The 14,799-nt window shown below is 49.3% G+C and overlaps 1 protein-coding gene across 5 annotated transcripts in view; it reads right to left on the minus strand.

Annotated features, from left to right (window-relative positions):
* Positions 1-14,799, minus strand: part of BRPF3 (bromodomain and PHD finger containing 3) — a 34,679-nt gene that overhangs the window by 11,038 nt on the left and 8,842 nt on the right. For all 5 annotated transcript variants that reach the window (XR_011505008.1, XM_044776558.2, XM_044776557.2 and 2 more), the window contains exons 3-9: positions 14,229-14,385; positions 11,778-11,909; positions 9,608-9,736; positions 9,021-9,333; positions 8,015-8,317; positions 5,860-6,366; positions 2,903-2,996 (exon numbers count right to left, since the gene is read on the minus strand). Coding sequence is in view for 4 of the 5 variants with exons in the window: in XM_044776558.2 (XP_044632493.1) it covers positions 2,903-2,996; positions 5,860-6,366; positions 8,015-8,317; positions 9,021-9,333; positions 9,608-9,736; positions 11,778-11,909; positions 14,229-14,385 (1,635 nt within the window). In the remaining variant the exon portion in view is untranslated. The remainder of the gene's footprint in view (positions 1-2,902; positions 2,997-5,859; positions 6,367-8,014; positions 8,318-9,020; positions 9,334-9,607; positions 9,737-11,777; positions 11,910-14,228; positions 14,386-14,799) is intronic.

Here is a 14,799-nt window from a genome sequence, read left to right on the forward strand (position 1 = left end):
AGTAGGCTGGGAGCTTTTGTCCTGCTACTCAAAATTAGGACCTGTTTGGGAAAAAACAAATAACAACAAGTTCACCTTTAGGATTTGGTTCCCACTCACCCTACAGAAATCTGTCACTGGGCTTAGAGGCTCTGAGGCCTTATAAAAATGTAAGGGACTAATAGTTTTATTAGGAAACCTCTTAAAGTTCACATCATGGATCTGGGGAGACATTTTCAAATAAACAGAAGAGGGCATAGCAAAGTGGTGAAAAGATAAACTCTGGAGCCAGACTATCTGGGTTCAGAACGTGGCTCTTCTCCTTACCGGCTCTGGGACCTTGAGCAAGTTACTTAACCTCTCTGAGGCTTGTGTCCTCATGTGCTGCTGTGAGGATTCAGTGGATTAATACACAGAAAGTACTCAGTACAGCACACACCAAGGACTCAATAAATGGCAGTTATATAATAAATATTATTATATGAAGGGCAGCAAATTTTAATGTCTCACTTTAAATATTACAAACTACTAATGTTGTACCATCAACTGACGAGCTCTAAGAAGGATGAGCTCAATAAAATAGGATGCAACACGAGAACTAGGTCTGTGTGTGCCTGTTTCAGAGAAAAAAAGCACAAGTGACTCAATCATGGCCTCCACTTCAGACTCTCTCCAATTTACCTAGACCTAAGCAGACAACTCAGTCTATAATTATTTTGTCTACTGGTTTACCATTCGTCTCTCTCCTCTGGAAGATAAGCTCCATGAAAACAGATACCCCATCAGTGCTTAGAACAGTGCCTGGCTCACAGTAGGTGCTCAATTCTAGTAACTGAATGAGTGACCCGCAGAAAGAGGGTGCAGCCCCAACCTACTCAGAAAATGATCAGAACAGACAGACCAAGGGGCAAGTGGGGGAATTAGTGACCAGAAGTTCTTTCAAGGTTCTTTCTAATTCTGGGATTATATGATTCCAGTCTAATTAATAAGTAAGATCCTCTTTTACATACTTATCACCACAGTGTGGGAAAAAAGAAAGAGAAAAAAACCCCTGCAGTTGGAGCCCCTGAATCTCCTGTTTTAAACTCTGAAATTCCACTGAGTTAAAGAGAAAATGCCTCCCAAGGGCACTGTTTCTACACTGAGCAGGATCCCAGAGAAATCAGTGGCAGTGGACTGGAACTGTGCAGAAAGGCAAACTCACAGCCTGAATCAGCAGGCTAACCAGAGCCTGGCCCGGCCTGCTTCTTGTGGCTCATAGCTGGGAAGAGCGCCCTTCACGGAGGGAAGAGCCCAACACACCTTCCACCTTTAGTCATGGGCTAGGAGGGGACAGTTTGAAAACCCCACTCCTACCCACCCCCATTGAACTGGGTTTCCAGGGACCATATCTTTGAAGGGAGTCAGGAACTCCAAGCTGGGACCAGGCTAGAAGCATCTTATACGATTCGGAAATCCCTGCCTCTTCTCTATGCCTAGTAACTGTGTTTTTTCCCATCTACTCCCCCTGTATCTTGGGAGGCTGCAACATGGAGAGAGAAAGCTAGGGCAATTTTGAGGCTTAGTAGGGAAGGATATCTCAAAAGAACCACTGAAAGCTTGGCCCAAGGGATAGCTGGGGGCCTTCTGTAGCTCAGCCAGGAGCCCAGCAGCCAGGGTAGAGTGAGTACCTAACAGAACACACACCCATCCTGTCTTGGAGGCACTTGAAACACAGACACGTAGTTTTTTGGTGGTGCCCTGGGACCTTTCCTCCCCTACCCTGGATGGCTCAGCTTCGGTTTCGTTTCAAATCCGCAACACCAAACAGGAAAGAACCCCCCAAGAAAGGGATGGATTGTGGGTACAAGGCCCACGCATGAGCCCCCGCATGGAGCTCCTCCGAGTGTGGGTGGGAGTCCCAGCGGAGTGAGGTGAAATTGGTAACAAACCCAGGATCCACTCAGCAGCCATGTGGAGGGACCAAGAGGTCAGCCTTCAGGACAGGTCATTTTTTTTTTTTTAAGATTTTATTTTTTCCTTTTTCTCCCCAAAGCCCCCCAGTACATAGTTGTATATTCTTCGGTGTGGGTCCTTCTAGTTGTGACATGTGGGACGCCGCCTCAGCGTGGCTTGATGAGCAGTGCCATGTCCGTGCCCAGGATTCGAACCAACGAAACACTGGGCCGCCTGCAGCGGAGCGCACGGACTTAACCACTCGGCCACGGGGCCAGCCCCTCAGGACAGGTCATTTTTCCTTTGTGACACTAAGAGTCTCCCATTTCCAAGAGTCTCATACTTCCTTGTGTCTTGCAGAGCACAGCACAGAGAGCAGGGATTCAATAAACTCTTGGACTTGGAAGAAATTTTAAGGTTCTGGTCTTAGAAATCCTCCCTTCAGATAAAAGAATGGGAAAAGAAACCCATCTCTTCCCAGCTCCAGACAGGAGAAGAGCTGGGCCTTTGTCTAATAAAACACAACTCCAAATTTCCTATCTGCTCATTTCGTATTCCCAGACCACACCTCTAAAGGGGCCGCTGCTATGATGCCACAAAAGACAAAGGGCAGAAGTATGTCTGTAAGGAGCTGGGTTATCTAAGTGGGCCAGTGAATGGGTGGGGGACTGGCTCAAATATTAACTTCGCTAAGCAATAGGGATTCAGCTGTCCCCACCCTCAGAGCCAAATTCACTCCACAAACCCTGTAAAGCATCAGCGCCACTCCTCCCCCACCAGGAGGATCAGGCCTGAGGGTCAAGGGTCATGCTGTTTCCTAGGAGCTACTGGAGTTACAGACCAGAGGCCTCAGGAAATGGCAGGGGTTGGGGGTGGGGGGTGCAGAAAAAACTGAGATAAGCAGGAGTAGTTTCGATCTATAGCTGAATGGAGAATAGAGGGAGGGGTGGTGGAGCTGCCAACATGACTGCGGGACAAGTGTTCTTACCTGCAAGCTTCAAATGCCAGTCCACCACTGAGACCCAAACTACATTCTGAGTCGGACCCGCTTTCGGTGTGTTTTCCAAAGCCGTTGGTCACGCCTGCCAAAAACACACAGAGTGAGCCTGGGTGCAGAAACCCCCCTTCTTGGGACACATGCTGCAGTGTGAGGCAGCCACCTCGGAAGGGCTCGATGAAGAGGGGTGGAAAGGATGGCTGTTCCTTCCCCGTGGGAAATGGGTCTGGGTGGTAGAATCTGATAAAGGTTTGGGGGAAATGTTTGCTGGAGCAATGACCAGACACTGCATTTTCCTTCCCATCCTTCTGGTTTTACTGTAAGGAAACATAGCACACAGCTCATTCCACTTACTGTCATTTGGCTACAAAGGGAAATACCAAGATTTCTCCACTCCAGCTGGCCCGCAAGTCCCTGGATCTGCTTCTAATTTCAAGCCTCGATTATCAGGGAGTCTCCTCTGTCTCTTGGGGAGCCCACCCACCTTGCCTCTTCAGATAAACACTCACAAACCCTATCCATCACACAGCTGGCAACAGCTAGCTTCATTCTTTAGGGATGGTGTCGGGGAGGTTGGCCAGGATAAGGGTTGTTGTCAACCACACCCTGAGATATCCAGCAGGGCTCCTCAGAGTTGAGGATGGGGGAACTTTTCAGCAGAACTAAAGCAGACCAGACCTTCCTGGGATGGGGAATCAGAATTCCTTGGATTCTAGATTGGGCTCTGAAATACAGGTCCTTTTTCCTCTTTAAGCCTTGGCCTCTCCTTTTGTGAAGTGAAGAGAATACCTTCTTACTTATGGAAGATGCTATTAAGTATGATGGAGAGAAGATCTGTTTACAGAAGGGAGCCTTTTGGAAGCCAGTGAAGGCTGTCTGGTCATCCGAGGGACATGACTCTCATCTGCTGTGAAGGCTTCAACTCTCCTCTCTATCTATCCAATTCCTAACCACAATCCAGAGTCCTACAAGTCTGACAGTGGAGCCAGGAGCTCTAAGTCACAGATATCTTGACCAGAAAACTGTGAGGCAAGTCACACCCGTAACACTAGGTGTCTGAGCTGTGGTATCTGGACTCTAACCTGGCTCTGCATGTCAATTTAAATTACCGAAGCCAGCTGTGCCTCAGGTGCTTCATCTGTAATGGACCGACACCTGTTCTTGTGAGTTTCCACTAAGGTTGTGCAGAAATATCCCTGGGCACCAGGCAGCTGGACGGTGGAGGAGGAACAGATTCTAGCAGTATCCCCAAGCAGTGGGCCCTCTCAGGTTGGAAGACCCTGATGTCCAGCCCTATTTCCCAATAGCAGGATTTTTCATTTGTAATGCACAGTGTTCTCAGTGCTGTTTGGCTACGTCTAATATAGTTGAGAGACTGACCACAATAACTGCTACCAACTACAGCTATGTGCCAAGTGCTTTATACAGGCTATTTCCAATCCTTAGAGCCCCACGAGGTAGGCATCACTAGCCCCTTATTAGAAATATGGAACAGGCTCAGAGAGGTTAATTAATTTGCCCCAGGATACAGGGCTGGTACAAAGATGAGACTTGAACTCAGGTCGGCCTAATTCCAGGCCTGAAGCTCTTGACTCTACATACCAATCTCCTGTCTGAATACAGGGAAGCTTGGGCCAGACAGGAGAGGAAGGTATTGCTGGAAACAAAGTGTTAGGCAGGAAGACAGAAAAGCATGTGCCGGCCATACAGCCCAAAGCCATCACAGAAAAGGACACGAGAGGGACATGAGGAGCGGGACATGAGGAGCAAAGCCAAAAGCAGGCCCCTCGCCACCAAGCAAGCTGGCCTTCCATATCCCACCAACACTAAACTACTCTGGCAATGGAGGCCCTGCACATCCAGGCCCACCTCACCCATCCAGCCTTGGCTCCTGATGCTTGGGGAAGCTCCTCTCCAAACTCTCCCTCACAGGGACCCTGTCCTTGTTTCCATACCTGGGCCTGAGCCCTTTGCTCCGTCTACTCCTTTCTGTTCTGCCCTCATCCCCCAGGGCAGGCTTAGGCACCGTCTCCTCATGAAGCCTTCCCACCTTCTCCAGCTCTTATTCCCTGAACACCTCTAGCAGTTCTGTCACCTGACACATAACCACATACCATCCAGCACTGTGACATCTTTGTACCTCGGGAGACCATCTGGTCTCCCAAGTGGACTGTGAACGTTTCTGGAGCTGGAACTGAGTCTGACTTATTTTATTATCCCCCCAGTGACGAGCTTGTGCTCGACATGTGGTAGGAACTCTAGTGATCAAGCCCCTCTTCCCCACCTCTAGGACCCCACCTCCTACAATCCCCTGGCTCACTCTGCTACAGCCACAGTGGTTCCCTCGCTGTTCCTCAAACATGCAGTTTCCACCTCCAGGGCCCGTCTACTTGCTGATCTATCGTTTTGGAACCTTCTTCCCCTGTATATCCCAATAGCTCACGCCTTCAACTCCTTCAGATCTTTACTCAAATGCCATCTCCTCAGAAGGCCTTCCCTGGCCACTCTCTCTAAACAGCACCCCAACATCTGCTATCCCCCTTTCCTGCTTAATTTTTCTCCATAGCTTCTAAGATATAGTTGACTCACTTACTTTTAGTCTATCTCCCCTTCAAAGGAGATTTGTCAGTTTTCTTCATTGATTTTTTTGCCCAGTACCTATAATAACACCTGACATAAATATCTGATGAATGAATGAACTACAGTGAAGGCAGGAATCATTTTATCATATATAGCTTTGTACCCCTCCCAAGGCCAGAGACAGCCCCTCTCAAAATACTTGCTCAAAGCCTATTTCTCCAGACCACTGTGAGCTCTGGAGGCCTCAATGCTACTACTAGCATCCACAGGTACCATTAGGGAGGTAGCTGACTAGGGGAAGTGCTGGTTGGCAAGGCAAAGCAGGAAAGCAGATGACAAGTAGCGAGAGAAGTCACAGGCAGGGTCACCTGTCTCTTCCTCCTGCTGGGGGGACTTTTCCCCTTCGCTCTCACTACCGCTCCTGCTCCTTGGCCGCTTCCGGGAGTGCCGCTCATCCTCGATGCTGGCGGGAGAGGCAGGAGAGCCCACTGCTCCATGGTCCTCACCATTCTCCAGGGCCCCATCTGGGCTCCTCTGTAGTTTAACCCCATTCTTGGCCTTCTTGAAGAGGACTGAGGTGCGGCGGCCCACACCACTGAGTGGGGCACTGGTGGGGGTGTCAGGGGCCATGAGGGACACCCTGTTGATACCATTGTCACTGAGTAGGCGTTGCAAGGGCTCGCTCCCTAGCTGCAGAGGTGATTTTTCCAAGAGCTCATCTTCCTCCACCTTTCTGGGCTTTAAGTACCGGCTCAGAGGTTTGCTCTCATTGATGGGTTTCAGAGTGGGGGGATCCGGGGGGAATTCTTGCTCAGACAAGGAAGGTGCAGGCCCAGTGGGCTCCAGGGTTGGTGGGGGAGGCAGTTTGGAGTCATCTGTTAGATAAAAAAAGAACCTGCTTGAACATTTTAGAAAAAGTCTGCCCCTACAAGCCAGATAATGACACTGATAACCAAGACCCCAAAGCATGGCTATTATAAGACTTGAGACACATCCCAGGTCTCACGTTTGAGGTGAAGAGAATGTAGGATTAAGTTTTATCTATACTAGTAGTTCTAAACTCTGGCTATATGCTAGAATCACCTAAGATGTTTCTTAAAAATTCCAATGCCAAGGTCCAATCCCAGATCAATTAAAACCAAATCTCTAAAGATGGGGTATTTCTTTTTAAAGCTTACCAGGTGAGTCTGATGAAGTAAGGGTGACAAACCATTGCTCTACAGCCGAGAAAGCCGAAAGCCTCCTGCTTCATCAATAATTAGGTAAGTCTCAGCTTCACAGGTTAGGGGTCTACAACTCTCATTAGACTCAATTGTTTTCTCTCTGTCAACGTATTTTGTTTCATATCACCCAAGTGAAGCAAGTAGGACAAGCAGAAAAAACAGGTTTAAAGATGTGGAAAAATGAGAGCAAGTAAGTAAAATCAGTGGTTCCCAAACATGTCTGTTCACTACCGCCTTGAAACTTCTAAAAATTGAGACTTTCAAGCCACAGCCGTCTTTCCTAGTCAGGGAATCTCCGTGAGGTGAGGCCTGGGAATTTTGCTTTGAAACCCTCCAGGAGAAGTGTTACAGCGGGTCCGCTGGGCATGACTCTGCACAGCCACAGCCCAGGAGTGGGGATACAGTGGCATGCTGACTGCTGCATGGGGATTAGGGAAGAGTCACCATGAACACGAGGCCCTCTAACGCCAAATGTGACCTCTCAGCTATGTCCCCATTCTCTGTCAATCTAAAATAAAATGGGCCATTCCCTGCAATTTGGCCCCTTACGCTCTGGAGATAATTTTCAATCTCCTGGACTGTGTGGATGAGAGGTCTGCCCAAGCTGTAGGCTCAGATGCAAGGGCTGGTATGAGGAAGACAATTCTGTCCCCAGTGAAGGGGAAGGATGGAAAGCAGCTCAGCTTTAAGGCCCCTGTGTCTCTGAGAATCAATTCCCCAGCTGTCTTTTGCAGTCTGGCCTTTCTGCTTAGGATGGGCCCGTAGACTTGGCAAGCTGGGGTCAAAGCCATGAGGTAGTTCAAGAGCCGACTATCTTTAGGGTCCTTCTTTCTTTTCTATCCCCCCATACCACAACCTAGCCTGCTCTAAGAGCCTCTCTACATGATGGTATAAAATAGGCTAACATTTAACTGGTATGTGCAATATGGCCATATTATGCGCAAAATATTGAAATACTTTACTGGTTAGTAAATAGCCGCTGGGCCCCAGCATCTGAAACTCCCTGAACCTCCCCACAATCCAGCAGCTAAATATCCACATCAGTGGCCCCCAGGAGCCCACTCCAAAACAACAGCCAACATGTACTCTGACTGATGAATTCTGGTCTCTACTGACTATTAAATATTTTTAGTATCATCCTTGGGTACACATGGAAGCGTGACCCCCCCCTAGGGCTTTTGTTTGCCTACAATGCTCAGGCCTAAACTTGAGGAAGGATGCTTCCAGTACAGGCTTTCAGCTTAACCCTTACTCTCTCACCCTGGCCCCCAGCCCCTGCCTGCCCTTAACTGCCTCTCACCTCTGTCCCCATCGTCTTCTGGCTCCTCCTGGGGGGCTGGCTCCAGCACAGCCGAGTCCCCCCGGGGCCCTGCTGGCAGCTCCCCATTGGACACAGTCTTGTTCAGTGATGGTGGCTGTGATGGCGGCGGCTGCGCCAGCTTCTGCCGAAGGGCATTGATCTCCCTGCGCAGCAGGCGGACGCGGCGGGTCCGGGCCCCGCTGGACCGCATGGCACTCACCAGGTCCAGTTTTTCCAGCAGCTCCTTCAGCTGCACCTCCGGGGACAAATGGGCCCGGTTCTCTGGGATGAGGATGTTGTCCACTGCCAGGGAGAAGGGAGGACAGAAGGCGCTGAAGGACCTACCCAGCCCAGGGCAAGGGGAAGGAGCCAAATCCTTTGGATGCAAAATATTCTGGAATGCCTGGGCCAGTGGCGTCCAGCAGCGTCACTATGGGACCTTGGCCCTGGCAACACCGCTGCCCAGATGGCAGCCACAGGGACAAGGTCAGAATCGGGAAACATCTGCAGGAAGCAGTTCACAGCCACGATTACAGGCTCTGTGGAGCAGGCACAAGGCAGCTGGCAATCCCCGGCCTGAGTGACTGTTTGGTTGCTGCCATCAAGAAGCAGAGAGCAGGGGCAGGCAGAGTGCGGGGCTCAGAGGCAATTCCGATTTTCTGGTCCTCTACCTGCACTCTTCTGAATGAGCCAGAATACATCAGCATTGCACTCGCCCTGCCCCATGCTCCGATGCCACACAGAGGAGGTCCAGGAGAGGAAGACCTCTGGTGAAGCTCTGGCTTTTCTAACAGACAGCTAGTACATGATTCCCCTTTCCTATCATTCAAGAAGTGCTCAGTTAACCCTTGGAATTATTCCAGCCACAAGCAGGTATATCCCAGCCTGCGCCTGCCCCTAGCTTTGCTTCTGGAGTCTACCCTGTAGCCCCAAGGCCCACCCTGATCCCTGGCTCTCTGGGCTCTGTCCCTGTGCCTTCTCCTCCACACCCACTCAGGCTTCTCACCGTCTTCCCAGGAAAAGCGGTAAAAGTCCTCCAATTTGGGTGACTCGGGCAGGTGGGTGCCCCTCTCGGGGTCATAGCCGATGTTCTCTGCCTGCCGCCGGGCATGCCGCAGGACGGCCCCTCCTAGGTCCCGGAGGCGGACAGCTGCTCGGTGGAAAATTGTGTCTTTAGCATTATACTTCATGCAGTTGGTAACTATAAGGTTAAAGTCCTCCTCAAACTCCTCCAAGGTGCGGTACAGGTGGGACTCCAGCTTCCGCCTCATAGTAGAAAAATCCATTGGCTTGGATATGAATTCCAGGTAATCTGGAACCTAAACATATAAAACCTGTACAATTACAACAACCATTTACTAGCCAAACAAGCGCACCCTTCACCAGCACTCTTGCCTCCCCATTTTCTGGTTTGGCCATCCTGGTCTGCTGACCCCTCACCACGGGCAAGTCAACTGGCCTTGCCAGACACCTGCAAGTTTTGTACACTCTGGGCCCCAACCCCCCTCCTGGCTTACTCAGACCCTGTTTCAGTTCATGAGGGGCTCGCTGCTCCCGAAGTGGGGGTGGGGTGGTGGGGGGGATGGAACTTGCCTCACTCAGGTTGACAGGTTCGGCGAAGATGTGTGCAGGATCCTTCTCCTGCAGCAAGTCCAGTGTTGTCCTCAGTAGAACATTGAACGGCATCAGCTCCAGCTCCATGGCAGCCTGCTGGACCTTGACCTGTGGGGGAGGTAGGGAGAGACCAGGACACTCCCTGTGAAGAGGCACTGAACTTTTTCTTGATAACTTGACTTTCACTAATCATGTGCAACAAATTTTCACAGGGTATTAAGCTGACCAGTATATGAGGAGCTATCACCCAACCCTCAACCTAGAATAATACCAATAGCTACCACTTTGTGAAGGTTTCCTATGCATCAGGCACCATACCAAAACTTACAGTAATAATAATTACAATAGTTAACACTTTTATAGTCCTTACTAAGTGCCAATTAACATTCTAAGCATTTTACATAAAACAAATGAATACATGAGGTAGGTACAGATGAGGTATTTTACAGAGAGGAAACTGAGGCACAGAGAGACTAAATACCTGACTGGCTCAAGATCATGCAGCCAGTAAGAGGCAAAGTTGGGACTCAGTCCCAGATACTCGGGTTCCATAGTGTATGCTCTTGACTACTATGCCACATTGCCTCTCTACTTATAGTACCTCAGTTAATCATCACAATAACCCTGAAGGAGAAACTATTATCATTCCCATTTTACAAATACAGAATCTGAGGTCTGGAAAGAGTATGAGGAGAAGTCACTAACCCAATGTCACTTAGCTAGAAAACAACAGAGACAGGATTTGAACCCAGGTCTGACTTAGTCCAAGGAGCACACCGATGATCTAGAATGTGTCTTGGTTCAGAATTCCCACCTAGTGTGCTAAGAAATTGATCCTATTGCCCCTTGGGGCGTGTGGGTCAGCCGGGGTGACCGGGGCCCCAGGCTCACCACCTCAGGCAGCAAGCAGCCTCACATATTTACAGTGTTATGCATTTTCTATGTCTGCACTAATGTGAAAAGGTTAGGAAGCCATGGATTAGAATATGAAAAGTTCCTGCCTCTTGGCTACATTAAAACAGGCCTGTCTGCTCCTTTTCCCTTTCGTTTCTCTGAATCAGAGGCAAGAGAAAGGCTCAGTTGTGGGACCAGGCCTGGGATAGCACAGACAGTCTGAATCCATGGAGTAGGTCCTGAGATGCCCCCCATGTTCACCCATGCAAAGGATGGCAAGAGCTGCCTCGTTTCAGAGATGGAAACTCAGGCTACTGGCCTGTGAGAGAAGGGCTCGTGCTGGGGCTAAACAGTGAAGTGGAGTCTGGAGAAAAAGAGAAAGAAACATCTTTAACCCAGGCCTGAAGCATGCGAGTTAACAGCTGCTATTCCTGGACCAGAGAGAACAGTTTTGGCTCATCATCCATTCAATTAATAGTATTCACTCCCTGCCATGTGCAGAGCACTGCAGTAGTCACTTCAGAGAGACAAGAGTATCAATGATGATGACAGCAGCTGACACTTCTACAGCCCCTACTATATGCCAGGCACTGTTCTAAGGCCGTTATATATACTAAGTCATCTAATCCACACAACAACCATATGAGGTAGGTTCTATCATTACCCCCACTTTACAATCGAGGAATCTGAGGTATAAGGAGATTAAGCAACTTACTCAATGTCACATGAGTGGCAGAGCCAGGATTTAAGCCCAGGCAGTCTGGTGCCATAGCTCCTAATTCTAACGCCTAGCCTATACTACCTATCTCAACATTTCCCATGCTCAGAGGCTTAGAATCTCCTTGAACAGAGGTTAGAAAATTTAAATGACTTAAGACCATAAGTGTTTAAAGGCCAAGTGGGAAGCCTCAGAAGCTGCCAGGCCAGAGGTGATGTCCAGAAAGGCCTGAGAAGCTTTTCAAAATACTCGAGGCTAGGCTCCCCCTGAGATTTCCTAAGTCAGAAACTCCAGGGATGGGCCCAGGCATCTGAAATTAGGCTTATGCTTGAGGCCACCAGAAGCTGAACCCCCAAAGTTAGAAGCTATGAGCAGTACCACACCCAATGCAGAGCAGGTGGGCCTCGGAACCCATAGTACTGAACAGGAAGGGCAGAAAGCTGACACCAGGCAGGGGCTCCCGGGTCTCCTGATGCCACACTGACAGTGGGAGAAGAAGACCCTGAACAAGAGCCTTGGGGCTGGCGTCCTCCTCACCTGCTCCCGTTTGAGCTTCTCTCTTTTCCGAATCAGCTCAATCAGCAGCCGTGCCCGCTCCAAGTCGTGTCGGAGCTTCTGCCAGTATTTCAGCTCTTCTTTCACTGCACTCGTCTTCTCATCCTGCTCTCGCTGCAAGAGGGAAGGGAAAGGAAGGAGGAGCTGGGGGCCTCCTTCCTGCCCAAAGTCCTCTCCCTGTTCAGGCCTCACAGGGCTTTGGTAGATAACAGCCTCGTCCCTTTCCTTGACTCACGGTCCCTGAGAGTCCTCCCACTCCCTCGCCACCTCACACCTTCCTCCTGTGATTCCCCAGCCTTTTGACAATGTTTCTGTACTACAGCACAATAACCATTGCTGAGATCTGAGACTGCTTCTCCCTACCCCTGGGGATACCAGAGAGCAGCTGTGCCCCTAGGGCTGGAAAGAATTTCAGAAGGAAACTAATAGACACCTCAGGGTGGAAAGAATGTCACCCTAGAGCTTTGACTTGGCTAGAAAACAAAGTGAAGTTCTTACTACCAGCTTGTAATAACTGAGTTGAACATACTTTAAAACACCACCACCAAAAACAAGATTCCTGCCCTAGAAGGGGAAGAAAGAGGCCCAAGGTTTGACACAGAAGGGCATAGGAGCACAAAGACAAAAACTAATCAGGAAAACTGAATATAAAATACTGAAAGGATATAAAATAGAGGATCTGAGTGGGCTGGGCTTAGGTCAGGGCAGGCTTCCTGGGGAAAGCAATCTTACTAGGGCTTTACATGTAGTGATGCACATGGATGAACAAAGCAGTGAAGAAGGCCTCTTTTGGAACTGAAGGGACCACAAGGCAGAAGTGTGAAAGGAGAATTACTGATTCTTTGCTTGGTGAAAAATATAGGCAGGCCAGAGCAAGGAAGCTAGAGAACCACAAAAGCTGAGGAAGACCCAGGATCCAGCTGGCAAGAAGTCTCAAACGCCAGGCAAAAGAGCCTGGATGTGGCCTGCCTGGAGATGTGGAATAAATTCTGGAAAAGGAAGTGACAGGATGGGAAATGGTGTATAAGACATTACCACTTGTAGAGCAAAGAAAGAATTACAGGCTGGTGACCACCTAGAAAGCTATTGCTGAAATTAAGGGGGCATGGGTGAGCAGGATAGCTGTAGGATGGAGACAAAGGGCCATATACTGGTAGATCCTTCAAAACAGTTTAGGAGATGATCAAGCTCGTTATGGAAGAAAGGGTCAATAATAATTCCAAGGTGGGGAACATCTGAGGTCAGGAGGGAGAAGGTTCCATGACAATAATGGGGAAATATGTTTCCAGAGAGAAAGAAAAATAATGAATTCAGTTTCCAACATCTGAGTTACAGTAATCCACATGGACATCTATAGTTCCTCTGCTCTAGATGGACTGAGGGCAGGAAAAAAGGGATGAGGACAAGATGAGAAAACTGCAGCAACTGCCACACAGTTATTTACAAGTAGGAGAGTGAACAAGCTCTCCAAGTGAATGAGCAGACCACAGAGCCCCTGGAAATGTTACCATTAATGAGTAGTAAGTGGGACCAGCACAGGGTGCAATCAGCGAGGTGGAAGAGGTGGGAAATGGTGTCAGAGGGAAGCTCTAAGACAAGGTGATCCGTGGTATCAAATGCAGCCCAAAGGTCCATAAGGTGAGAATCTGAGGAAAGACTTACTGGGCTGGGAGGAGGTCGCTGATGCTCTAGGGAAGACTTCAGAGGAGTGGGGGTGGACCGTTTCAAGAAGGGACCAGAAATAGACTTGCTCTTCAGGACTTTAGTTACAAAAGGCACAAGTGAAATCAGACAGAACACAGCAGGCACCAGTCACATAAACGTTTGCTTCCTCTCTAGAGTAGTGGTGTAGGAATGTTTAAAGGTGGAAGTAATGGAGCAAGGGATGAGGGAGAGAGAACTAAAGACTTTTTTTTTAAAGTGTCTCAGGAGGCCTCCACCATCTCAGAAAACACTAACCATGCTGCAACTCAAGTTGCTAATGGCTAAAAGGCCACCACGATTGGGCAGGCTGTGCGCTATAACTTAGATGGCAAATTTGTGAATTTCCTATGAAACCTTTTTGGCATACAGTATCTGGAGGAAAGTGGGCCTTTTCTTAACTCATGCTCCATGGCCACCTGGCTCTCAGTCAGCCCACTCTTCCTTTCTGCCATATCTAAAGGCTATTCCCCACATATATGGAAAGTTGGCCTTGCTCTCCACTCTCTCCTAGAATTTTCTCCGAAGTCAGGCTTCTCCCATCCAGAAGGAGCTGCTGTCTGGTCTGAAGAGCTCTACAGTGCTGCAGCTTGTTCTTGGGACAGACCACCTAAAGGGGCGATCGCCTATAGGCAAAGGCTCCGCAGAGGGCTGAGGGAGGGCTGCTCCAACAACCACTCCTTCTCCTTCACTCACCTCCCTCCAGTACCCTCACATCACCACTTCACCTACCTGCTCGGCATTTCTTTGAGACTGCAGGTGGGAGTGCAGGCGTCGGATGAGTGGGACACCATTCCGTGCCTGCCGCTTCAACAGCCAGTAGTTGTGAAGCCGCTGCATGAACTGGTTTTTCCTCTGAAAGGAGAGACCACTACAGATCTTGTTCAACCTTGAGTAGAGGCACAGGGAAGTGAAAGACAGGGTCAGTGTGCAGCCCAGATTATGGCCTCCTATCCAGACCCTGGTTCATTTCTGAACCTTACAGAGCGAGACAGAATAAAGTGGCCAAAGGCCTCACCTCAGAGAAAGACTTGAAAAGGACAGCGAAGTTAAGCAGCTCAGATTCAGCATAAGATATTTCGCTTGATTTTCCATCTCCTGCCTGCAGTCCTGATCCTCCAAAATACCCTCTCCCAGAAACCCTGTTTCCTGCGGTCCTGGACTCCTGAGAAACAGGCCTGTACCCCCAACACCCCCTACCCTTCTCTTGATAAAGGCAGCAAAAGAGAACAGGAACTTGAGTAAGCAATGGGCAATGTGATCACTATTTCCTGCCCCCTGTGGCTGAGGGTCCCATTAGACC

This window comes from Equus asinus, chromosome 8 (assembly GCF_041296235.1).
Source record: "Equus asinus isolate D_3611 breed Donkey chromosome 8, EquAss-T2T_v2, whole genome shotgun sequence".
Taxonomy (NCBI): Eukaryota; Metazoa; Chordata; class Mammalia; order Perissodactyla; family Equidae; genus Equus; species Equus asinus.